General features: G+C 39.9%; 1 protein-coding gene across 5 annotated transcripts in view; it reads right to left on the bottom strand.

Annotated features, from left to right (window-relative positions):
* The window catches only part of TRPC4 (transient receptor potential cation channel subfamily C member 4), a 108,772-nt gene that overhangs the window by 71,429 nt on the left and 10,977 nt on the right, over positions 1-26,366 (bottom strand). For 4 of the 5 annotated variants that reach the window (XM_072854643.1, XM_072854654.1, XM_072854656.1 and 1 more), the window contains exon 2: positions 13,849-14,367. The exons of the other annotated variant lie outside the window; for it this stretch is intronic. In XM_072854643.1, the coding sequence (XP_072710744.1) occupies positions 13,849-14,367 (519 nt within the window). The remainder of the gene's footprint in view (positions 1-13,848; positions 14,368-26,366) is intronic. 5 annotated transcript variants of the gene reach the window in all.

Raw genomic sequence — 26,366 nt, 5'->3', positions numbered from 1 at the left:
GCTTTCCCCTGTTCTTCAAAACATTCTGTAAAATCCTTCCTTATCAAGTCCTTGCTTGTTTGCAAGTGCTTACCAACAATTGAGCCTACTCTCCTCCTAGCAAAAGAATTTTCACTTTTTAAAAATCTTTCCTCAAAACGTCTTATTTTTGCAAAGTATCTCAACATCACTTTCTTTAGCCTTTTGCCTTGCTAAACTTTACATCTTTCACTAGAGGAGTATCTGATATAAATACAATAATGAAAATAGTAAATATCAAATTGGAATGGCAGGACCTGAATTAAAGCAGAAAGATTAAAAAAAAAGAATAGAACACCCTATTTGGAGATTCCATAGAGATTACAGAATTCAAGCCAAGAATGAAACAAAAAACTGAGTGGAAATACCAATGAATTCATTGTGTCAGGGGAGAACAGAGAAGAGGCAAAACAAGCCAGCAACTTAAGTAGTTCGCACTATCAAGATGCTACTCGATCACACATGCAGAGGACAGGGAAATCTGCCCCTCCAGAATGGACACATAGTAGTATGGAATGGGTGAAGAATAGTGATAAGTCACTGTCTGTAAAAAAGGGAAGCAGTCCTTAAATCACACAGCTGTGTGACATGTTCTCTAAGAAACATTGCCAGTTGCTGTTGTATAGAGGTATTGAGGGGCAAGTGACAGTATAAAACGGCGATGCCAGAAGGCATTTTCCTTCCTATGCTATCACTAGTAGATGACAGTATTGCAGAGAAACTCAGAATATTGCAAAACTGGACACCCAAGTTGAAATAAATTCCATTATAACTTTAGCTATAGAAAATATGGTCTAAGACAGTCATCAGGACCTCTCTTCACAAGCCAATGGGGAGAAAAGGCAGCCCCAAAGGGCAAACCATCTCATTTTAGATTAGATGAACAGAATAATATTCTACAAGTGCCTATTCCTCTCCATGAATGACTACCACAGACTAGGGATCCAGTTTGAGGTTGAAACACCTAAATTTAGGCACATGTAAGTAGTGTGCCTTACTTAACTAAGTTCCCATCATCAGTGACCATCTAGTTAATGCAGTTAATGGATCCTAGGAAGAAATTTACCTTTCATTTGGAGATACAATTCAGTTACCTACATACAGGCATCTAGTGCTATTTCAGATGTCCTGAAGTATTCTGGCCTCTGGTTCCTGGTCTGGAATGGCACATATCCTCTGTAGGTATTGTGCCATATCTATCAGCTCTGTTTATTCATCTCATATAGCTTAGGTTATCTCAAATAACACTAGACACTTGTGCTTAGGAAACTGAGTTGATCCCTAGTGCCTGTTCAGCTGAATCACTGTTCAGGACCCATTGACTGCAACAGGCGCTTACACACCTAGCTTACCTGTAAATAACACGTAGACCTTACAGATGTTTCAGTTCCTACATCTCTTGTACCATTTGAGATGCCCAAGTATATCCAAGACATCTGCACAAGACTGAGATATATGACACAGGAAATATGGGTTATTGTATAAAGGAAAACTGTTGATCTATTAAATCCCTGACACACCTTCTAACATGGAGTGTACAAGCCAGAATGAGTCTGCAATCTCAATTCTTTGTCCTGGTCTTGCTAAGCATTAGCCTAAGCACAAAAACAAGAAAACTGAAAGCAGATACATATCAGATAAAGAGATCAGTTCCTGAGTGTGTCTGCAAAGCACAACACGCAGCACGTTTAACTTGCTAAATGGTCTACTTCCATTATTGTGAGACCAAATTTAATAAAAATACCATTAAAAAAAAAAGTGTTTTCAGTTCTCTCCTCTTTTTATTCTGGTTCAGCATGCCTTTGCACTGGTTTTAAGTTGTGTCAGGTCCTGTAAATCTAGCGCCATGTAAACGTAAGTGAAATTACCAGGAAAGTTAAGCAACATAGAAGTAGAAGACAGACTGATTATATTCATTATCGATATTAATGAAATAAAACTGATTTATTTAAGCAACAAAACTAGCAAGCTTTTCACAATCTTTCAGTAAAAAATCAGCATGCTTTTATTTTTTCCAGTTCTTCCTTCAGGCCCCACAACAGTACTTAGCTGATATTGATGTGTTGTTTTCCAGACAACTGAAGGTGTAACTAACAACAGCAATTTCATCTAGAGTTTTGCCCTCAAAAGGCATAATCTTCACTTTGTTGCCATGTTTTAAAAGAAAGATAAGATTTTATTTTAAGGTGAAGAAATGGATGATACTGTATTCACAGAAGCAAACAAAGAAAAATCCCCTTTCATGGACCAAGGAGACATTCTCTTAGGCAGATTCAAACTTTAAAAAGTCCTCAAAATTTCACTGAAGCATAAGAAATAGAGCAGTTCTGTGGCAGGTCTAAGCAGGAGCTTTATCAAGTAACACAAAGGCAGAAGCTGAGTCAATGAGTACCATGGGCTGCTCTAGCCGTACCCTCTTTCTGCTGAGGTAGGTTGGGTCAGTTTCATTCATTAAGCAGAAATGAACCATTAGATTATTTGTTTTGCCAGTGTCATGAATGCATTATCCACAAAACAAGTAAAATACAAGCCTTAAAAAATGAAAAAAAAAAGTGATTCCTGCTGTATTTACTTCACCCTTCATCACTAGGGGCTGCAGTCAGCCTTACAACATAATTACTGCCCTCAACAGGTTACAGTAACACAAAAAGGCCCTATCTGTAACTAAGGCCTGACTGTGCTGGGGACAGCACAAAACCCATAAACAACCCGCAAAACATATCCTGAAGATCCTATAATCTCAATACATAATAGAGGGTGGTAAGTGGTTGAAGGCACACCGCTGCACGCAGATCAAAGCACTGGCTTCTTGTGGAAAGACAAGAGACCAAAGATCCACCCAGTGGGACTGACATGGAAACTGATGTTGAAGCTATGTATAGACTGTGGGCTAGCTGTGCCCCAAAGTTCACCTTGTAAGCTGATCTGAAGCACACTTGTCAACTTCATCAGAAAGGACTGAGACAAGGCAGTATCTCAGTACCCAAGGCAGGCTAAAGTGGGGCACTCTCCATGGTTATGGCACTCTCAGGGAGCACCCCTTCAGACAGAGGAAGGAGTTCATGTCGCCCTTTGGGAATCCTTTTGGGGCCGAGGTATGAATAAGGCACCAGGAAACTCAACATACGTGGATTTCAGTGACTGGATGAATAGCCAGCAGGCACAGATAGCGACGCAAGTGATTACTCCATGAAATTTTTAAATGATTAGGGAGTTTACATACTTACAAAGTTAGACAGAAGCTGCAGATACCTATACTTTATTTTTTAATCTAACTTGCAATCATCTTTCAAAAATCACTGAGCAAGCTCGTGGCAAAGGAAGGACTAAAATCCACTGTTCTGTCTACTTAACCATACTGTCTCTTCTGTAACTGAGCCTGGGAAACAAGAAAAGTTTCCTTTCATGACCTATGTGTCTTTACAAGGGTTTTTGGTCCTAGGAGTCCTTTTGATCTCCCAAGATGGAGTCACTTAATTAGGGAAAACAAGATTCAACAGAACCACGTAAGACTGCATGGGTATGGGACACTGTTCTCCTGGTGTTCAGCCTTGGGAATGATTGTCTCTAAGCCTCAAGCTCCTTCTATCTCCTGCTGCCATGGGTCCATACCATCCCTATTTGGGAGGCAAAATCAGCAGCAGTGGATGGGGTCGAGGAATATTTGTAATGGTATTGGCCCTGTGGATAGGGCAATACAGAATGGGCAATGGGCAATAGTCTCTGCAATTCAGTAAGACAAGGGAAGGAGTGTTAGAAAAAAGAGGAGACAAAGGGTGACAAAGAAATAAATATGGATCCTGAGATTCCTGGAGTGTGCCAATAAAAAGGAGAAAGGATGTTTAAATGTATCACAAGAGAAAGCTATTGAGACAGTATCAAAAGAATATAGAGTCTCCCGGTATATTTTATGTGTCCAAATAACCACCAAGGGAATTCCTAATTTTCTCAGCTGTCTCATTCAATCCAAACTATTGACTGAAAGCTATTCTAGTATTTGGACTAACTATGAAATAATAGATTGTGAAACCTCAAAGTTCAAATGAGCGTTATCAGAGTGCTGGCAAATTTCCCTTACTTCTGATACCTCCACTGTGCATCAGAATTTATCAAGTCTTGGGCTAGAAGGAAGTGGGTCAAAGGAGAATGGGAGACACTGCTGGACCATGGCAAAGTAGATGGCCTGCGGATGATGTGATGAAGAGGGAATAGAGTAGGGAAGAATGTCATTCTATTATTTGCAGAAGAAAGCCAAGTGCCTCTGTAAGGAGGACTTGTTAATAGTTTTGCGTGAACATTTTCTTTTCAGTATGAAAAATACCCTAGGAGTTCAAATGCCAACAGTCAAACTTGAAAGCTATATGACTTTCACAAACATAAGCTCCTGTTTGTCATACCAGGGCCACACTCCACACCTCTCTTCATTTTTCTACTTTAATTCCTGGAGTTGTAAAGTTTAGAAAGTTTTATACTCTACTCAAAAATTTGAATAAAGATCTGATCTCTTTGGAGGCACAAGAGTGAGATCATATAACAAAAGGTTGTTTTTCTCATAAATCTTTTGTTTGATAATGGATGTACATATTGATGGAAGCAATCGATGAAGAAACCCTTTACTATTTTAATCTTGACAGCTAAAGGCCTACAGCAAAAACAAGGGGTAAGGAGGGAAGAGAAGAATGCTCTGTGGACATCTGGTGGAGCAAAGAGGAGGTCGATTAAAAGAATCAGCAGACAGGCCTAAGTTTGCTTTGGCTGTCTTGTTTTATTGTTCAATAAACGTTTGTCTTAATTGAAGGAGTCCTGCCAAGCAGTGGAAAAATTTGCACTGCAACAGCATGCAGAAGTTTCAGCCAGCATGTTCAAATGTGCCTTGGTTAAGCAATCACTCGATCTTTAGGCCAATTGCACCTAGCACAGGCACAGAAAGGTTAGATCTTGGACAGGACAGAAGGTTTTGTGTAAGAGCTTCCTACAAGATATGTGAGAGAGGAGGGGTTGCTTAAGAGTGTCCTGGGAGCCAAAAGACAGAAAAAATGGAAAGGACTTAAATACTCCTCTACAAGTTAGATGCCTGTATGAGCTCTTCATGCTACAAGGGCAGTTACTAGAGCTGAAATAATACAAATTATCTGAAGCTCTTGGGCTTTGCCAAAATGACTTGCAGTGAGGAGTGAAGCATAGCTGCTGGTGCAGCTATGGCAGAAGGTATGGGGAGCATGAAGGAGGAGCTGCGCAAGGGAGGGGGTGGCAGCAGTCGGAAATGGCTGATGGAGGCCATGGCAGGAATGGAGGCAGCCGACAGATGCAAATCCCACCACAGCTCAGGCGGGGGCTCATCACCCAGCAAAACTAACTAACCTGAGCTGTGGGTTAGGTGCTCTTGCAGGGGTGGGAGGAAGAACAGCCAGATCTCCAGCAAGTATATGGAGGGAGGAAAGAGGGCTGTAAATTCCTATAGTTACAGATTTACATTCAAAATGAAATCCTGTGCACTACCTTATTTATTCACCTTGCTACAAATTTTTTTCTCTAAAATTTTGTTTGCTAAGCAAATGTTTTGTTATTGTAAGTAGAAAAAAATCAGCTCATGGTGCTAAATCTAACCCAGGTTTGTAGGGAAGCTTGTAGGTGCATTAGTAGTGACTCCTTCAAACCAAACGCCAACTTCTGTTGCTGCCAGTCACATCTGAACAGAAAGGTTGTGCACTGCTGATTAGGGATATGCACTATTGGTTGTTCCTGCTTGAGGCAGACATCCCAGCAACATTTCCTTTAAGGAAGATGCAGAAAAGAAACTGAAATGAGAGATTTCCACTGTACTTCATTAACAGCAAGTTTCCTCCTCTTGAGTTAATTACTTCTAGCGAGTGTTCAAAATAAAAAGACGTTGGTGTCAGTTCATGAATAGTTTAACTAGAATTGTGATGAGAGGGTTGCAACTTGTGTGCGGCATATAGCATTCAAAGGCTATGGATGCCTTCTGAGACATCATTAAAAAGTTAGTGCTGAGATTCATTTCCCCTTATGTGGGCTCTGAGCCTTCGGAACCTGAAATCTCTGTTACCACAGGGTAGAAATTGCAGTTGACAGAATAAGCTGTCTAACTTGCATCTACATTTTCAATGCCTAGTGAAGTAATTCTTCTAATTGAAGAAGTGCCCTGTTTCCTTACCCAGCCAAGGGAGCAGGGAGAGATGTCTCTGGAGTTAACATAGATGTCTTATCTTGAGCAGACAGGATCTCCCTCTGTGCATACCTCTGTCTTTTGACTGTATAAGGAATTTGCTCACATACTTTAGGAGGATTGCTTCACCACACATTTAAAATGTAGGCACAATTAAATGCTGTATTAAGCAGATGTGCTCCCACCCTGTGATTAAAGAACATTTTTTTCTAGCAGCAGTAAGTACAGCTTCCACAGGGACACCTACACTTTGTTCAGTTCTGAGGTAATAGATAACCAATTAGAGTAAGACTTTAAGTATGTGTAGCAGATAAGCTACTTACATAATTTATGTTATTTAACAATCTGTGGAGTCTTTACCTATAAACACAGAGACTTTTACATGATTTACAAAGCAAACATATGACCTGTTTTAGAGTACCTTGCTCTTGCCTGGAAAAATGTTTATCAAACTTTTTGAATACTGTGGCTGAGAGTCTGCAGAAGTGGGTCTTTTGGAGACACGGACCCAAACGTGCATACATCACTCCTCTCAGTTATGGGATCCATAGACTAAACACATCTTCCTTTGGTGTTAAAAATGTCCAAATATTATCAGAGTCAGTTTTTTGTGGGGTTTTGTTATTTTTTACATGGAGACTTCTGACTGCACATTTCCAGTCTTTTGACAAATAGTCACATACACAGTGACTTGCTAACACATGGCTGCTGTGTTTCTGTTTATCTTTCAGGTGTGGTTTTTTTTTTTTTTAAACACAGGATAATTCTTAGATGTTGTGTTTCCAAAGTCATTCCTGCTTGCAGAGTAAATAATTCAGGCTTATGCATCTGAAAGACTTTAATGAGAAATTCATTATAATGGCTACTAAAATTACTCAAAATCAATCTGTGGTTCCAAAGGAAAATTCTACTCTCTGAGACAGTCATAAAGCTTGACTTACTTAGGCTTTAAACTGTATTGCTGCCAGAGGAGCTCTATGGAAAATTCCAGCATTGCCAGACTTATTTCATATTCCATATCTGAATAAAAAGCCAACATTCCCAACAGAATGGCAGTTTAAACATTAAAAAACATTACTAAGAACATGGCAACTTTTCATTTCAGTACTTTAAAATTATTTTCTCTAGGCATTGTTGAGATACTCAATTTTGATAAGGAATAATTTTTGCTTTCTATCATATTTATACTGCTTTTTATAATAATATGATATGGATTATATTATATATAAGCATTACATTGTCAAAAATGTTAAAGTCCAAGTGAAGTAAGAAGAAACTGCAGTCAAACAAAATGCTGTACTCTATTGAAATGAATTGTTTAGACATCGACATGAAATGACAGATTTGAAATGATTTGACATGTTTTCATTGAAAATTTCACTGAATTTGTGACATTATTGTGAAACATTTCCATTTCACTGAGGCTCTGTTTCGCATAGAAAACTACTGAAGAACTGGTGATTGCATTTTTACAAGTCCTCTTTTGAGCAGGAGCGAACAGATGGCTTTTATTATCAGTAACAACTTTTTTTATCCTGCAGCACTATTTTCCTAGAAAACAAGAATTAATTTATGAAATGTGAATATCATATTATTGTATTTAAGATTTAATTAACCAATTAATAATTTAGTGATATTGCTCGTATTAGTAATCTTTGGCGTGTGTTTTATGGGAACATACAGATTTATGTTAAAAACACTTGATCCATGATTCTATGTGTGTTTCCTCGGTGGCGGAGTCCTGTCTCACTTCTTGTCTGTCTGCAAATAAGTGAGCTAGCTAGTCTGAAGCTGATTTCCCTGATATATTTTCCCTGAAATTCTTATTAATAAAGCCTGTACTCTTATTACATCTAAATGTCTTTAACTGTGTTACATGGTTAAAACCCACTCCCGCTTTGACTCTTTCTCTGCCTAAGAGGCAGAGTTGAGGTTGAGTTGCCAGTTGAGGCTCTGCAGGTGCTAACAACTCAGAAAACCAGGGCCTGCCCCTGGGAAGTGCGAACTGTTACAAGACCAGCTAGAGGCATTTGGGAGAGTTTTAGTAGGTAAGCAGACAAATTTTTGGTAAACATTGATTATTCAGCTCGATATAAATGTACTAAAAAGAGAAAAGAAAATTTAGAAATGGTTGTATGTTTTAAATCAATCCTTTGAAAAAGTTAATTCAAGATCAGCAAAAATATCCTTCCTGAATGTATCTTTTAGCAAATTTAGTTCTTGCTTCTTTATCTACACCTCAACATGATACATAACCATGCATGGATGCTATAACTATGTATTTACTTTAGTTTTTAAAGATAACGGCAGAAGAAAGCTTATTAAAATGTTTCAAGAGTGTCAAACTGAAATGTGCAGAATTTAACCTACTTTACATCCTGCTCATATCAAGTATTCCAAATTTTCTAATGATCTTGTACTTAAAGAGGAAATGAAAGATGATCAGAGTAAACTAAGAATGGAAAAGAAAAAGGAAAAAAAAACAAACCAAAACAAAAGCAGCTAGTCTTTATTCCTTTGAAAATAGAAAGAGGAAAGGTTAACAGTTATATCCTTAAAAATTCATATTTCCTCTGTGTCGATATCAGAATGTCTAATAACAAAGCAAAATGAGACAATACCGCCAATAATTATAACCTCACCCTGCTACTATGTTTGAGGTTATACAGCTATAGCTTAAAAGACATGGGCCAGTTAGTATGGGGCAAGACCAGACAGAGATATAAATTACTAGTATAAATATTTAAATTGCACTAATTAAACTTACTGTGAAACCAGAGGATATTGACTCAGTCTATTAATCTCCCCTCCCCCTTTATTTCACATATATGGGAAAATTGGTAAGCATTTTAGTAAGCACTCTTTCACATACGTGCAGAGATATGCGTAAGACCTAAACAGAACCAAAACTAAAACAAAGCTAACTGAAGAGAGAGAAACACTGGGGTTTTGCTGTGATTTCTCTATTAAAACCTCTCAATATATATGAGACAGAACATGCATTTTGTAATTAGTGGCAAAGATGACTGTCTACTAATTATTATAGACTGCTACTATTCTCTGCTACTTAATTGCATTGTTGCACCAGGGTTTTGCAAATTACTTAAACTCAGAATGACATATTATTATTATTATTACTACAGCTAGAATAACTTCTGCTTATGAATCATACATGGAATCAGGGATTTCCCTTCTACATCCTTGAATGAAACTCCAGTTGAACCAGATAACATTTTTATTTGGCTCAGGAAAACAGAAGACTATTTCTCATTGCTCATTGTGTGCTTAGAATCCAGCACAATGAAATTGTAAGTGACAGCCTGCATAAAACCAAACTCTCCTTTAGTTGAGATAATATTATACAGTAGATAATTAGACAATGAAATGTTTGTGCCCAATGCAGACTGGTTGCATGACTTCAGGGAATCTCTCTTGTCTGCTGGTAGTTGTAGCCCAGGCAACAGTAGGTGTCAGAAACAGGCACCATAAGCATCAGCAACGTGTCTTTGCTTATAATCAAACAGCATCAGTGGTGCAAAATGAACAGAAAAAAAAATGGTACTTTGGGTGTTCTGTCCCATGTAGTATGCTAAAAAAAAATTGTGGGTAAGCACACAGAACGTACATGCTGGCAGATACTCTCTGGTTCTACCACCTAACTCAGAACAGTTATTATCCACAGTCTTGCCAGACATTATTGTGCAGTGTAAACTTGAAACTATAAATCTCTTTCAATCTCATTAGTTATTAATGAAAGAAGATAGATGGTTTTATCAGGGAAGTTTCTTCCTTGGCAATACATAGTAGGTTCCCTCTGACATGACTCCATGGACTGAGAATTGATACCACTGAGATGCCTTTTGACAGTACATGAATGAGGATCACAGTATTATGGCAAGCGTGAAATGAATGGAAATGCAGAAGATAAGCACCTTTCACTGTGGAGAACCTCAAATACAATTGGCATAAACTTTATTGTTTTGTGGAGACATTCCACTTCAAGGGCAATCTGGTGACCATGAACAATGCAGACAGCTCTGAGAATGAATGTGCTTTCTTCATTTCCATAGATAATACAGAGGTGGTACCACGGTCTTGCAGACCACTACACCAAGCGCTGCTTAATCATTTCACTTTTAAGAGCCTTTCTCTGTTCATTACAAGGTATTTCTAGATCTACATTTGATGAAACACTATGTCATTTTGAAACTCCTCAACAACTCCCAGCTTGATAATTACCTTTTCTCATGTTTGTCAATTTTCCTTTCTTTACACAATGAAAATTCTTCACCATCCACTTGTCTGCTTCCACAACTACCCTCAATCTGCTGGTCCTACCCAATCTTGTGTCTTTGAGATTTGTAAAGGACTCCAGTCCTTTAAAAGGTTTAGTTCTAATGTGTTTCATACTCACTTGCTTATTAATGCCAAGAGGAATTCCTGTTAGTAATTTTTGGTGTTATTTTCAACTTGAAAGAAAAAAAGTAATCTTTAACTCCTGAGCAATTAATTGTAAAAGCAGTGTAAAAGGACACATGTTCCTATTCTATGTGACTTAATTTTTCATTATTTTGTTACTTTTAGCTGTGATTTCTGGACTTCGACTGGATTTTCTGAACAACCAGACCTGATTGCTTATTCATGGAGCTCTGACCTCAGCCCCAATATAGCATTACAATGTCCTTTAGTAACAGCATGAATAAAGGTTGAGATGTTAGGGATGGGTGGTAACATAAGAAGGGAAGACAATGCATTCTTATCTGTTTTGCTGTTTTGCTGGGGGGTTTTGGGCTGGGTTTTTTTATTATTATTATTATTATTTTGCGGGATAGCAGGCAAGTTAGGAGAAAGAAAGACAATAATTAGAACTGATAGCATAAAAAACCCACAAATCCATGTTTGCCTCTGTCATAATAGAAAAGTCTTTGGTGGAGAACTGACTCTTGGTGGTTGAGACACACAGGGCAGAGGAAGCAGATGTATCACCCCAAACCAGTATTTTTAAACAGGTTAAATCCAAAATAATATATTAATGCACTAGTTAAAATCTAGCCCACACTTTTTTCCTGCCATTTTTAAAATAAGATTTATAAGTTGCCTCTGCTGCTTGCCATCAGGCTTACCTTGGATAGTTGTAGTGCAAGGGTATATGAAATGTGAGAGCATCTGGTTCATTCAATTATTTGTTCATTTAATTATCTGGTTAAGGGCTAATTAGTATAACAGAAATAGAAAACAACAAGAAAAGTGATAAATTCAACACAGAAACCAGGGTATAACAGAGACAATGACGAAGGCCAAGACTCTGTACCCTCTGACGAATGGGCCATTAGAGGACCAGCTGCATTGGCCTCGAGGAGGGTCAACCTCAACTTTGTAACTGATCATAAGGAGGGGAAAACATTATCACAAGTATTGTGGAATGTTTGAGAGGGTTCATGGGACTCATGCAAAATTCAGAGTTCTTATGGGACATCAGAGGGGTCTTGTGGGATTATGTAAAATTTATTATGGGATGTTTAGGGGACAGGTAAAGGGTGGGGAAGGATCAGGGAAGAACAAGCATCGCAAAATGGAGAGGAGAAGGCAATCAAGGGACTGGTCTTGTGTAAGCAGGGCTGGTCAGTATGCTTGTGCCTGGGACAGAGACCCCAGGGTCTCCAGGTGCTCCTGCTTGGGCTTCAGTTCCCCGGGCCAAAAGAATCCCCAGACCCTGGAGGCTGCTGGATTCACTGGCTCCTGTAACATTCTTAACGCAAGAAACCCTTCTGATCTGTTTTCATCATGATCTATATGCACCAGGACAGCCAGAATCCAAGCATTTGTTATGCCTGAGGTAAGTTTCTTGACCTTGGAGCTGTACTTACTAGAATATTGTTGTAATAATCAGAAATAAAATGACTGATCAGTTACAGTGTCTAACTATTTGCTCCAGCATCTAGTAGGGAATACATTTAGGAACACAGCAAAAGAATCTAATAAAACTTGATTTTACTTCAGGGAGACTCAAATGGTAGGGATAGGGGGAAATATTTATAGAAATGAAACATATATGTAAAATATAAAAGATCCACTGATTTGGAATTGTTGCACTAAATCAGTATTGCTTTACTGTTTGCTATTGCGAAGAATCAATGAAGTGTAATCAGCTGTATTACTGCAATTTAATTAGGCATGGGAATCAGATGGAACTATAAAAAACATTTCACCCTACAGATGTCTCTCACTGTCTCTATCTCAAATTAAGAAAATTCAAGCTTTGTATTTAGGTTTAAAAAATAAAACCATGAGAGGTCAGAATTTTATTTCAATGCATGAATCCTTTGGAAAACAGAAGTCCAAGCTAGAATGTCTTAAATGACTGTAGGACAGGATTGGCACTTCAAGAAATAGAAATAGTAGTTGTTAAGAAAAGTCTGGAATAGTACCATCTGAAAATAATTTACGAAGGCAGTGAATATGTTGCCTAAAATATTATACTATCAAATATAAAATTATGCAATACATTTCCTGAAGGAAAAAATGCTTATGAGAAGACATATGAAGTCAGAGACCAATTGAGATATTTTTCCAGCAGTACTTCAGTAGGTCCCTACCTTCGTGATAACTTCTTAGCATTACTAAATTGTATTTCAAATGGACAACAGAATCATTATGTTTGGTTATTGCTCCTGCAAACCTTTCTAACCTACTTAATATATTAATGCATTTACTATTATATTTCGCAGAACTAGATAGATAGACTAGCAGTGATAGATAGACTAGTTCAATATAACACAGAAGTTTCTTAAGCTTTTGCCATATTTTATATGAACAAGTAACATTTAATTATTAATGGCATTTGTCATGCCTATATACTTCCACAGTTCAGCTGATTTTGGATGTACAGGTTCCAAATGAGATGATAAAACACATTCTGACATGATGACGAGCAGGGATCAAGTGAAGTTTTGGAAATATCGGGGGAACTGTCTTCCCAACTCATTTTTCTGTCTATTCTTTTGCTTTTGCATGCGTTTAAGAACTTGAGTATTTTTAAAAGAAATGCAGACATCCTCTGATTCCAATTAAATATCTATATCAGTGAAGCAAACTCATGAATTTTTAACTGTCATGGAAACCAATACTCAGGTATCTCCACCTTGATTATTTATGAAAAAGAGTCTGAATGTCAAAGTTTTGGGGAGTCATGCATTGCTATTAATCTTATGTTTCAGTATCTATTTATAATAGCTATTCTTGAAGAAACCTCTTGTACCTGTAGTATTTTAGAGGTGTTTAAACACATAGCCTCCTTTTCCTGTCAGACACAATTAAAGTTAATTTGAAGTATGCTGTATATATTTCTCATCCTATTATTGAAGAGCTCTTCAGACCACAACTACTGGAGACTATGTCTATTCAGGTGCAAAAGAAAAAAAGTTTATTTGAATCTGTGCTACAACAGAACATTTTAAATTCTGATACTATCAAACTATAACAGCTACTCAAATTCATCTAATTAAAAATATAAAAAAAGAAGAGACCTTGTAGAACAAAAAAAGATAAGCAGCAATTTGTCTCAGTTAAAGGGATGTATTTCAGGCTATTATCTATCACATTACTACTACTAAATATGCTTAAATATGCTCCAGCACACTCACCTCTTTTTGACGGTACTTAATTGCCAGTTTCAATCTTGCAAGATCATTACCACTTTGTTCTTCTATCAAGCTATTATCATCTCTGTAATTAAGAATAATTTCCAATTCCCTGGAACTCCGTGTCTGATCCAGGAGATCTTTTGCAAATTGCTTGCATTGCCGTGACAGTTCCTCATACTCCGACTTAAATTCATTTTCGACTTTACTCAGTTCCTGCAGCTCCCAGCTCAGTTGAAAAGCAGTAAGGAAAGGATCCTCACTGGACAAAGCAATCAAAGATGGGCTTGCCAGAGCCTTGTAGATATTGAGTCTGGATCGAGAGTGGCGGAGGCTGTCCACATCTGAACTCGAGACACATTCGACGCAGTTACAGCGGACTTCATGTGGCCTGGGCACAGAGACCCCTTTCTGCACAAGGAGCTTTATGATTTCGTAATTGTTGGTGTGGGCAGCCAGAATAATGGGTGTAATATCCGGTGTAAATTCTGAAAACTGCTTGTCCAGAAGTACTGGTGGCACCTGTGAAAAAAGGCAAAAACCCTTACAGGCCTCTTCATTGAACGAGAGGTATAGAAAATTAAGCTACGAATAGTTTACCAGGTAGTATGCTTACTGATGGATCTTTGCTTCTGGCCAGAGTTGAAGGAAACACTTTAAACATAACAATTCAATTAGCTAAGATAGCCTCTTTCCAGTTAATAAATTGCCATAAATAGGGTGTGATTTTTCATAAAACCTGTTTGTATGTAAACAGCCATGGGCAATGATTCGTTAGAGCAAATGATTAGATAAACAAGGAAGAGTCAGACACAAATGCTCCTGTTGGGTCCCTTGAACAAGATGGAAATGCTTTCTCATCTTTCACTGGTTAAGCTCAGTTTTATAGGGAAGAAAGAATCATGGGGGCATAATTGTGATTCTCTGAAGGAAGCAGTGAACAGGACACAGACAAGTTAGAGTTATAAAATAAAATGGGCAAGTAATGAGAAAGAAAATATATGTCTTCTTAAAGAGAAGGTTGGAAATATGACTGTGTAGAGAAACAAAGATACCTGCTGCAAAGAGCTTAACATCTTAAGGCTCAGTTCTACATTCACATGCGCAAACAAACATATCCTCTTTAAAGGAAAATGGGAGAGTTGGTAGAACAAGGGCCCCAAGAGAGCATTTTTAAAGCCTTTTCTGGTGTGCATTTCTGTATTTTCAGTCTTCTAGTGTGTTTCTATATTGTATCAGAAGACTGTAAGGTCTTTCATTTTAAGCTTGTTTCTTTATTTTACAATACCAGACTCTAAAGTTTTTCCCAGATCAAGGCAGGTCATTACACTAGTGTGATGAAGCCATGTAAGTGTAATTAGCCAATGCCAATTAAAAAAAAATGACATTGGCAGCATCTCTTATGGAATGTCTTTGGTCCATAGCTCAATAACCAAGTACAAACTCAATCCACATCAGCAAGGTGCTCTGAGTGATGCTCCTTTAGGAGGAAGAAAAAGGGAAAACATTTGACTAAAAGTTTTCTGAAGGCTAGGGAAATAGATGGCCACTGGAGGGAGGAAAAATATGTTTGTTAGAAGTCTTATGACAGAAGAATGACCTCATTGCCAGGTGGAAAAAACAGAAATAGCTAAGAAGAGAAGTTAATAGGACACAGGTAAAGCATGTGAGAACAGTGTAAGAATGAGTTGAAATGAGCTATGTTTAGAGCCTTGGGAGGGAAAGAAGCAGAGCAAGAAATGAAATGCACAGAATCAGGCAGAAACTCAGTGGAAAAGAAAACTAGAATGAAATGAAGCTGAAAAGAAATGGTAGTCTGTGGATCTAAATCCATAAATAAAATCCATAGATCATGGATTTTTTTCTCCCTCTTTCTAATGAAGACACTGTATTTTGTACATTTTTCAGCTGTTCTGCATGTAAAACAGCTCATGTTTGTTCAATGCAACTGTGTCTGTGTATAAGAGCTGCTATGCGTGTGGGCTGTAAAACAGGGCCTGAAGCATTAATTAGCTGAATGAGAGAATTACTTTGGGAGGTGGTCACTTATTCATGTAAAATGGGGTGGAAAGTCAAGACTGGAGATCCTGTGTTCGGGATTGTAATCACACATCCCTAGGGAAACAGTCCCTGCCTGGCCATGGCGTATTACTGACCTCGAGAAGCTGTGCCAGATTCTGAGAAGGTATGTGGAGTCAAGGGGCGGAAATCCCTTTTCTCCCTTCCCACGCACTCAGACATGCATGCTCAGCTTGGCACTGGGTAAGGCTGGCACAGAGTCTATTTTAGAGCAGGGCTGTGGAATGCCTGAGCTAGCCCACCCACCCTCACGACCCCACGCAGAGGGAGCAGCCGTCCTCACAGTCCTCCCCCAAGGCTTACGGGAGATGTTTACAACCAGCGATTGTGAGCCGAGCAGCTCCTGAGCAAGTTCCCTTCTGCTTTTCTCTTCTTTATTCTGAGGTACAAATGAAATAGTGTAGTGTGTGCAGGCATACAGAGAAATATGGGTTTAAAATTACTCAGGAGGTAAGGAACCTGGCTGAGAATATACTGAAGGTACGTATGGATGGGGGAGACACTCAGGTACGAGAACAAGCAGAAGGTCTGTGCACTGTGCCTGATCTCAGCTGCAGTCAGGACAAGAAACACAACCTAGGCATGTGTCTTCTCAGAGTACTCTCTGGCTACGTCCACACTGCTCTGTCAGGTCTCTCACAACGCTGGAAACCTCCAGGGCACCTCTGGTCATCTCTCACCTCCAGGCTGAACACTGCGCAGAGCCCTCCCGGGGATGCCCATGTGCCCAGATCGCTTCACTATTCCTGTCCAGTGTGGACAGGGGTGGACTGGGGCTTGAAATCCCTATCTGTTTTCTCACCTGTCTGTGGTGTTGATGGGGAAAATGAGACCCATTTCCAACCCCAAACCTCACTGGTTATTGTACTCTTAGATTTATCTTCTCTTTTACTTACATATCATATAGAAAAAAAAGAGAGTACACATGTGCACACACACGCTTTTCCTGCTCTCCAAATTGCAACTGTGGTCAATGCTTTTGAGGCTACAAAGAGATTAAAATGACACTACAGGCTCAAACTTTGCATTAGTAGAAGTGAGCTTTTGGGCTATCATAGGTCTGAAAAAGGTTTACAGGGAGAGATGTGTTGTACTCTGCCCCTTGGCCCCAGGGTCTGGGTACCAGGGAGTAGAGACCCGCAAGGGCAGAAGACTCAAGTATACAAAGCTATAACTCCGAACTCACCAACCACTGAGAGTATTCCTCTGTCACTTAGCATGTTATTATCTTTGTGCTTTCTGACAGTAGTAAACTAATATTTGCTTCAAGCCCTGCCAGAACTGAAGGCTATCTTAACATGTCATTAACCACCATCTTCTCTGAAAAATTAACAGAGACACAGCTTCAAACTATATGGCATTACAATGATTGACTTGTACATAGGGTCCATTAAGTCAAAAGCTGCTTGTCTCATAGCTTATCAAAACCTTTCCTCTTAAGGTAACTCAGCTATACCACTAATGCACACATTCTGGAATTCATACCATCAGAATTTACCCAAATATAGAACTGCATATTAAAGAATTTCAGCTTTAACTTACAGAAACATTTAAATTTAAAGGGCAAACCCTAAGACTGCAACTTTAATTACATCATGAGTTTAACCCTTAACCCTTTACCTCCTATTTTAAGATCTCCTACTCATTTAAACCAAAGATATACAGAATGCCAAAGCAATAAGATCAAATTATTTCCTCATCTGCAGCATAATGAAGTACTTATCTTTTGAAGTTCTGAGTGCTCTCATGGCACTCAGAATATTTCAACATTTAACTGTTGACCCAAAGTACTTGCTCTGAAGTCACCAGACTTACAATGAATTTTACTTTCAAACTACTGAAAAATAATTCTCTTTAAAGAAGCCAAAAGAAATAACCAGCACACACTGATATTAGCCACACAATCTAAATCTTTGACAGAACACTCACAGAAAACATATGAATCTTCCTTAAATCCTGGGAGGATGGAAAACTAATAGGTCTTACAGTCATTGTGACTCCCCAAGGCTTAGCAATGGTGTTGAATATATTATACACTTTGGAGTTAATATGTCAAGTGTGAGGCTGCTTAAACTTAGAAAGGTCAAATGATTTTTGCCCTCTTACATTTTGTTGAAAATTTTCTACTTCAACACTATTTATAAGGTTAAGCAAAGCAGTTTGGTGATTGTGCATACTTGTATGCATATCTGTATGGGGATGAGTAGGCAAAAAGAAAACAAAACAGAAAAGAAGAAAACATAGCTCAAAGTCTGTACATTTCAGTGCTCAAGGACATGAGATTTTTTGTTGCATTCCTTTTCCCTGCACTTACTGTAAGTGGGAATGAGTCAGTCTGACTTAGATATCTAACAATTATTTTACATACCAAGTGGAACAGCCCTCTTCAATATGTGTTTAAATTCCCTGTATGGTCTGTGTGAAGAGAAGCCCCTTTGCTATGACAGAAAGAGAAATCTAGGCTAAATTAATGCCAGTTAGGTCTGAGACATTTGCTGTCCCTATGACACCAAGGTAGAGAGATCGATTGTTGATGATCTGTTAGATATCCAGGAAATAAAAAAAGATGACAGTCCAAACTTGGAAAAGGAGGAACCGATACCCCAGGTGCGCCCATGTCTCCATCTAAATGTCTCACAATGGCTCTCATTACTGCAATATCTTAACAGAGAGACTAAAAACTGCAGTGCCCATTTACCTACTTTTTAAGTGCAAGAGCTCAGAATCTACGTCAAGCAACTTATTTATTTGGGCAAACGGATAGCTTGCTTGGTTCTTGTCTTTGCTTATTTATTTACAATTATTTTGCCTTTTGCTTGTAAAGGAGAGCAAGTCCTGCAATGGCTGCAAGTAGGTGAATAAATTTCTGAGCCATTGCAATCATGACAGCATGATTGGAGGAAAAACCTAAAGTAAAGAAAAAAAAAGAATATATGACAGATAACAAGATGAATACATATGTCATCTGATGCAGTACCACATTATATAAGGAAATTAGTATTATAAAAACGTGTCATCAAGTTCATCAGTTGCTTCAGCACTATTGCTTTATAGCTGTCATCAGCCAAACACCTTGAAAATGCTGAACTCTACATTTCAGTACAACTCACAGCACACAAGTTATCCCTATGCATATACAGTTTTGTGATTTACATTCTGATTTGTTGAGTTCTTCTCTTCTTTGGTTTCATGTTATTATATCAGTTGAAGTACATCCTGATTATGATGATGGAATTAGTTCCACCAGGAAGGATTCAAAAAATCCTCCTACCCCCAACTCCTTTCACATGCAGTAAGTCACTGATAAACTACCAGATAACTTGAATAACTTCAAGATATAAGTTCAAGATAACTTGAATTCAGTTGTCACACCACTGAAGGGGTCTGTACACAGCCTATCCTGAAAGTCGTGCTGAAACTATCCTCACAAGACTGCACAAACTGCAGGCCTGCAATGGTGGCCTCAGATTTGGCCGAAAGGCCTTTTCCCCGTCCCAGGGTGCTCGCTGTACATTGCACAGCTGGCACGTTGTTTGGCCATCGAGTGTGTAAGGCAGGCAGGTGGATGGAAGTTGCCAAGCTGAGCTCAGGGACAGCATCATTTCAGAGCAGTGTGTGTGACACCAGCCATGCAACACCCATCTGGTATATTGTCATTTTCTGCTTTCCGTAGGCAGCTTCCCTGGCCTTCCTGGAAAGGGTTCAACTTGTTAATTGTCCTTGGACTCATTACATTTCCTAAAGGTAAGTACCACGCTCTTAATGTGCTACTGAAGTATTTTCTTTTCTTTTATAAAATTCTGCCTCCACATCTCTTCTTTTTTGTAGGGAACAGATGTATCTACAAACCTCACCCTTGCTCTAAAGCACTGTAAGTTAACTGACAAGTCTGAGGACTAAATGTAAATGTATGAATGTGAAATGAAATTTTTTAGAGATATTGTAACTTCTTAAGAATGCACACTTCAAATACTAATTAAACATCTGAAATGCTGCCTAAGTCCAGCAGATAAGATTTCATTACAAATTGTGTCCTTTAACATTTTCACACCCACAGTTCAGCTTAATGCTGTCAAGCTGTTTAATGATCGTCTTCCAGATTTCTTTTCTCTGGAGTCTAACCACAAGCAACAGAGATTATAAAAATGGGGCAGTACATATTTGAGGTTAAGTGATGCTTATATTTTTGGGTCTTAAATAAAATATTGAATCTTAAATAAAGTGTGTTTAAAAAAATAAAATATTGATTCTTATATAAAATATATTAAGAACTTAAATTAAAATTCTAAATGTTAGACACATAAGACTGTAAAACATCCCTTTTGTGTTAAATTATAGGATGTGGTTCACAGCAGAATGAAAGGACTGACAAGCCAAAATGAAATCCTAACCACAAGTTGAGGCTTTGTGGTGGGAAGGTTTCTTTGGGCTGCAGTTTTGTGATGGAAGTATCTTCTGTCAAATTCCAAATGATATTATGAATGGAAAAAGTGGTGGATTCTTGAGGGTAAGAAAACACATAAATATGACTTCAGGCAGTAGCAGCTGGACAACTTACTTGGACGTCAGGACACAGGGTTTGTTATTTAGCAGCAGCTCTAGTTTTTGAACCATACTATAAGTTTTCCAGCTTTCACAGATGAAAAAAAGGACTCATTTCTGAAGTAGATAGGGGAGACCAAGGCTCATGCAACTATGCTAGCAGTGAAAAATGGAACTTCCTTTGAGAGGCAAACGATTAACAACTGAATATTATTACAGCTTAATGATATTCTCAGCTGTGTTCAATGCCTTAACGATAGACACTTTAAGATCCTCCCTGCATGTAAGAATCAATAGAACAATGTTACTGCTTATGAGGTTTTGGGAAGATGTAGTACTAAACAATAGAAGATTACTAGAAATCAAAAATTTCCTTTTGAATTTCCATTGCAAAGAGATCAACAGAGAAATGGGAGAGGCATGCCTTATTATAACCTGTCCTATGCAGTGAAAGACCAGGACCAGAATAGTTAGCTAGAGGTAGTTTAGGGTAGATTGCTAGAAAGACACCTTTGAAACTGGTGCCAAGGAGAATGGATTGGTTCAAATCCTTTAGTACTGTGAGTTGTTCAGGTTAGTCTGATCTTAGCGTTGTACTCCTCTTGAGCTTACTGATTGCAGATCTTGATCTGTACACATCTTATACATATAGTGTATCCTAGTGATGAATGGGTAAAGAGGTATTCCTAATGTGCTTTAGGATATGGAAAGTTTTTTCTTTGAGCTTATGTAAGTATATTTTTACTCAATTCAGTGCACGGTAGTAACAGAGGCTTAATAAGCAGAGGTTTAAATGAATAGGGAAGAGAAATCTCATCTTGTCAACCAGCTTGCTTGTACTTAGAGTTCATGTCACAAAGCTAGTTGGTAGCAAATAGAATGGTGGCAGGCTTTTTGCATTTTCTGCAAATATTCAGCTGCATCTGGGCAGTACCCAATATGAAATGTAAAGCTTTGAGGGTGGATATTTCAGGTTTCCTTTTTTTTCTGCCAGAAGGCCTCACACATTGTGACAAGCCAGTAAACTTAGATAATATTTTATTACCAAGCTCATTAATGTTTTAGTAGCTGAATTGAAAGGGGAAATAATTTTGCCTCCTGCCAGTCTGGGGTGAAGATGTGGATCCTGGCACTGGCATAAAGGACAATTAAAACATTTCTGTCAGTTCAATATGTGACGTGTATCCTCCATCCAGAAAACAGTTGTTAAACTGGCAGGCTAAATTGGTAGTCTAAGAAAAGTCAGCTCTGTAATCATGTTAATGGACTCTGTCAGTCACCCCATTGTGACTTTTGAATTTGTTGGGCTGTTCCAGCTGGATGTTAACAGGAAGGAACATTAGAGAGACTAAATTCCTGCAGGTTTCCTAAAAGAGATGCATGATTGAGATCTGAAGAAAATTCTGGAATGTGAACTCAATGATATTACTAGATACCAGAGAACTCATACAAAAAGAGGATATTATGAGTGCATGAGCCTCCTAAAAACCTTTGATGAACATTCATAACATTAAAAACAGAGGAAATTCAATTGTGATGCACATAGCTGTGTAGAAGTCAGATTTCATAAATTTCACTGCTCAAAGAACAGTTTGACATAGGGCATTCTACGACAAGAGCAAAGTTGATGGTGGAATGTTGAGGGCCATACATGTGCAAGCTTCTCAACAGCAGCATGTTTCTGGTTTTTTTAAGATTTTCATAAGACTTTCCCATGGCTGAGGGTTTGGAAAGCCATTCATTTTAAAGATTAGTAGGTATGATTGCATGTTTGACTCCCAAAGACTAATGTTCACTTTGAAAAGGTCTTTCGAATTCTACTCTTCCTTACAACTTATTTAAGAGGTATCCCCACAGGCAGGTTCCAGGTAACTGCATTTCAGCACAGTGACTCACAGACAAGGAAGAACTCTAGAATGACTCTTTGAAAATATTTTTCAGTGGACAACTTTGCAGCATTGGATTGCCTAGAAGATTGTGTCCATCAGGAACTGCTGTGCCTTTGAAAGATTTTCTTTCAACAATAGGGCTCTGGTGGTTCTGTACCTAAAGTCTTTCCTGGGTTTCTGCATTGGACACTGTCAGAGAGAGGATATGTTGTAGACGAACCTACAGGATGGGATTTATCTCCAGATTTAAACACCTAATTATAGGGTCTGTATGTGAATTAGGTTTTTAAGCTCCTGTTATACCCAGTGCAAATCTAGGGCTCATCTCAGTTGCCCCCATGTAGGTGTCCAGTGCTATTTCAGATATCTCCAGGTGACCTGTGTGACCTCCAGTCACCAGTCCACACAGGCACGTCTTGCACAGGTCCTGCGTCATAACTGCCAGGCACACATGTCTCACAGATATACTAGGATGCCTCACATTTCACTTCGCCACTACATGTGAGCCTCCAAGCTGGGCCCCTGGTTGATGCAGTCAGTAGAGTCCAGAGAACTATTTTTCTTAGCTTACGGTAGACATTTGGTCAGCAGACCATCTAGCTCTTCACTGATCTTATTGGGAGCTCAGATATCTGGCTTATATGTGAACACTAAAGGAGTGACTCAGGTACCTAGGCATAGGCACCTAGTACTGTTTAAGATACCCTAGAGAATCAGAGACACAGATATGACACAAGACCTACTGGAGGGTCCCACCCCTTTGCAGCACAGCTGGAGGACAGGCAGGCTGCCCTGACGCAGGAGATACCTCTGCATAGACCCCTGGCTCTACTGCTACATTGTATTCAGCTTCAGGCATCTGAATCAGGAGCTGACTCCCAACCCTTACATACATATATCTGTATACATATATTTATATACAGTGCAGATTTTCTCAATCTGTTTTATCAAGGGCAAACCCATTAATTGTCCCCTGAGAGGCTGCTCTAGGCAGAGAAGATACTGGTTTGTTTATATTGCTCCTTTAATGTTTATATATTTGTTAACTTCATAAATTAAATTGCATAGCTGAATGTAAAGATAATTGGCTATGGGCATTTCTAGACCTTAGAAGACAAGACTAGCTCTATTAAAAAAAGTTCTATTTGTTCAACCTCCCAGTCTTCTTAACAGATTTATACTACTGGCCTCAGAGCTGATTCTTAACCTGTTTTCAAGCACTGAAAGGTTGTTAAAATCTTCAGCTGAAACTATCTGTGTAGTTGCTGAGTTGTCAGGAAGTGAAAGTAGGTAGGTTTGGCAAAAAGGATTCCAGGCATGGAGGGTTGTGGAGATGACACTACAGGACCACTAACTGTAGAAGGCAGAGATTTGGTACATTTTCTTTTTTTATTTGTATGGTGTCGTTATGGTGGTTAGAGCTTAATGATGGTGACGATAGGGTGGAGTGTCTATGGGTAAGAATCAGGGGGAAGGCCAACAAGGCAGATATTGTGGTGGGAGTCTGTTACAGACCACCAAACCAGGATGAGGAGACAGATGAACTATTTTATAAGCGGCTGGGAGAAGCCTCATGATCGCTAGCCCTTGTTCTTGTGGGGGACTTCAACCTACCAGATGTCTGCTGGAAATACAATTCAGCAGAGAGGAAACAGTCTAGGAGGTTCCTGGAGTGCGTGGCAGACAACTTCCTGACACAGCTGGTGAGTGAGCCAACTAGGGAAGGTGCCCCGCTGGACCTCTTGTTCACGAACAGAGAAGGACTTGTAAGTGATGTGATGGTTTGAGGGCGCCTTGGGCAGAGTGATCATGAAACGATAGAGCTTTTGATACTTGGAGAAGCAAGGACGGGGGTCAGCAGAACTGCCACCTTAGATTTCCGGAGGGCAGACTTTGGTCTGTTTAGGAGACTGGTCGACAGAGTCCCCTGGGAGGCAGCCCTAAAGGGCAAAGGAATCCAGGAAGGCTGGACATTCTTTAAGAAGGAAGTCCTAAAGGCACAAGAGCAGGCTGTCCCCACGTGCCGAAAGACGAGCCAGCGGGGAAGAAGACCGGCCTGGCTGAACAGAGAGCTCTGGCTAGAACTCAGGAAAAAGAGGAGAGTCTACGACCTCTGGAAGAGGGGGCAGGCAAGTCAAGAGGACTACAAAGGTGTAGCGAGGTTGTGCAGGGAGGAAATTAGAAGGGCCAAAGCCGAGCTAGAGCTCAATCTGGCTACTGCCGTAAAAGACAACAAAAAATACTTCTTCAAATATATTAGCAGCAAAAGGAGAGCTAAGGAGAATCTCCAGCCTTTAGTAGATGGGGGAGGGATCACAGGGACAAAGGATGAGGAAAAGGCTGAGGTACTTAATGCCTTCTTTACCTCAGTCTTTAATAGTAGGGCAATTGTTCTCTGGGTACCTTAGCCCCCCGAGTCAGAAGATAGGGACGGGGACCAAAATGGAGCCCCCATAACCCAGGGGGAAATGGTTAGTGACCTGCTGCACCACTTAGACATTCACAAGATTATGGGGCCTGATGAGATCCACCCAAGAGTACTGAAGGAACTGGCAGAAGTGCTCACCAAGCCCCTTTCCATCATTTACCAGCAGTCCTGGCTAACTGGGGAGGTCCCAGTTGACTGGGGATAAGCAAATGTGACACCCATCTTCAAGAAGGGCCAGAAGGAGGACCTGGGGAACTACAGGCCTGTCAGCCTGACCTCGGTACCAGGAAAGCTGATGGAGCAGATCATCTTGAGTGCCATCACATGGCATGTAGAGGATAACCAAGGGATCAAGCCCAGCCAGCATGGGTTTAGGAAAAGCAGGTCCTGCTTGACCAACCTGATCTCCTTCTACGACAAGGTGACCCGCCTAATGGATGAAGGAAAGGCTGTGCATGTTGTCTATCTAGGCTTCAGTAAAGCCTTTGACACAGTTTCCCACAGCATTCTCCTGGAGAAACTGGCCGTTCATGGCCTGGACAGGCATATTCTTCACTGAGTAAAGAACTGGCTGGATGGCCGGGCCCAAAGAGTGGTGGTGAATGGAGTTTACTCCAGTTGGTGGCCGGTCACAAGCGGTGTTCCTCAGGGCTCTGTGTTGGGGCCAGTCCTGTTTAATATCTTTATCAATGATCTGGACGAAGGGATTGAGTGGACCCTCAGTAAGCTTGCAGATGACACCAACTTGTGTGGGAGTGTTGATGTGCTTGAGGGTAGGAAGGCTCTGCAGAGGGATCTGGACAGGCTGGATCAATGGGCTGGGGCCAGTTGTATAACGTTCAACAAGGCTAAGTGCAAGGTCCTGCACTTGGGCCACAGCAACCCCATGCAACACTACAGGCTTGGGGAAGAGTGGCTGGAAGGCTGCCCAGCAGAAAAGGACCTGGGAGTGTTGGCTGACAGCCGCCTGAATACGAGCCAGCAGTGTGCCCAGGTGGCCAAGAAAGCCAATGGCATCCTGGCTTGTATCAGAAATGGCATGGCCAGCAGGACTAGGGAGGTGATCGTGCCCCTGTATTTGGCACTGGTGAGGCCGCACCTCGAATGCTGTGTTCAGTTTTGGGCCCCTCACTACAAGAGAGACATTGAGGTGCTGCAGCGTGTCCAGAGAAGGGCAACAAAGCTGGTGAAGGGTCTAGAGCACAAGTCTGATGAGGAGCGGCTGAGGGAACTGGGGTTGTTTAGCCTGGAGAAAAGGAGGCTGAGGGGAGACCTTATTGCTCTCTACAACTACCTGAAAGGAGGTTGTAGAGAGGTGGGGGTTGGTCTCTTCTCCCAAGTAACAAGTGATAGGACGAGAGGAAATGGCCTCAAGTTGTGCCAAGGGAGGTTTAGACTGGATATTAGGAAATTTTACTTCACTGAAAGTGTTGTCAAGCATTGGAACAGGCTGCCCAGGGAAGTGGTTGAGTCACCATCCCTGGAGGTATTTAAAAGACATTTGGATGAGGTGCTTAGGGACATGGTGTAGTGGTGGTCTTGGTAGTGTTAGGTTTATGGTTGGAGTCGATGATCTTAAAGGT

This window comes from Ciconia boyciana, chromosome 1 (assembly GCF_034638445.1).
Source record: "Ciconia boyciana chromosome 1, ASM3463844v1, whole genome shotgun sequence".
NCBI classification, from domain to species: domain Eukaryota; kingdom Metazoa; phylum Chordata; class Aves; order Ciconiiformes; family Ciconiidae; genus Ciconia; species Ciconia boyciana.
Note: the sequence above shows the minus strand (reverse complement) of the source record. Positions and strands in the feature narration are given on the sequence as shown.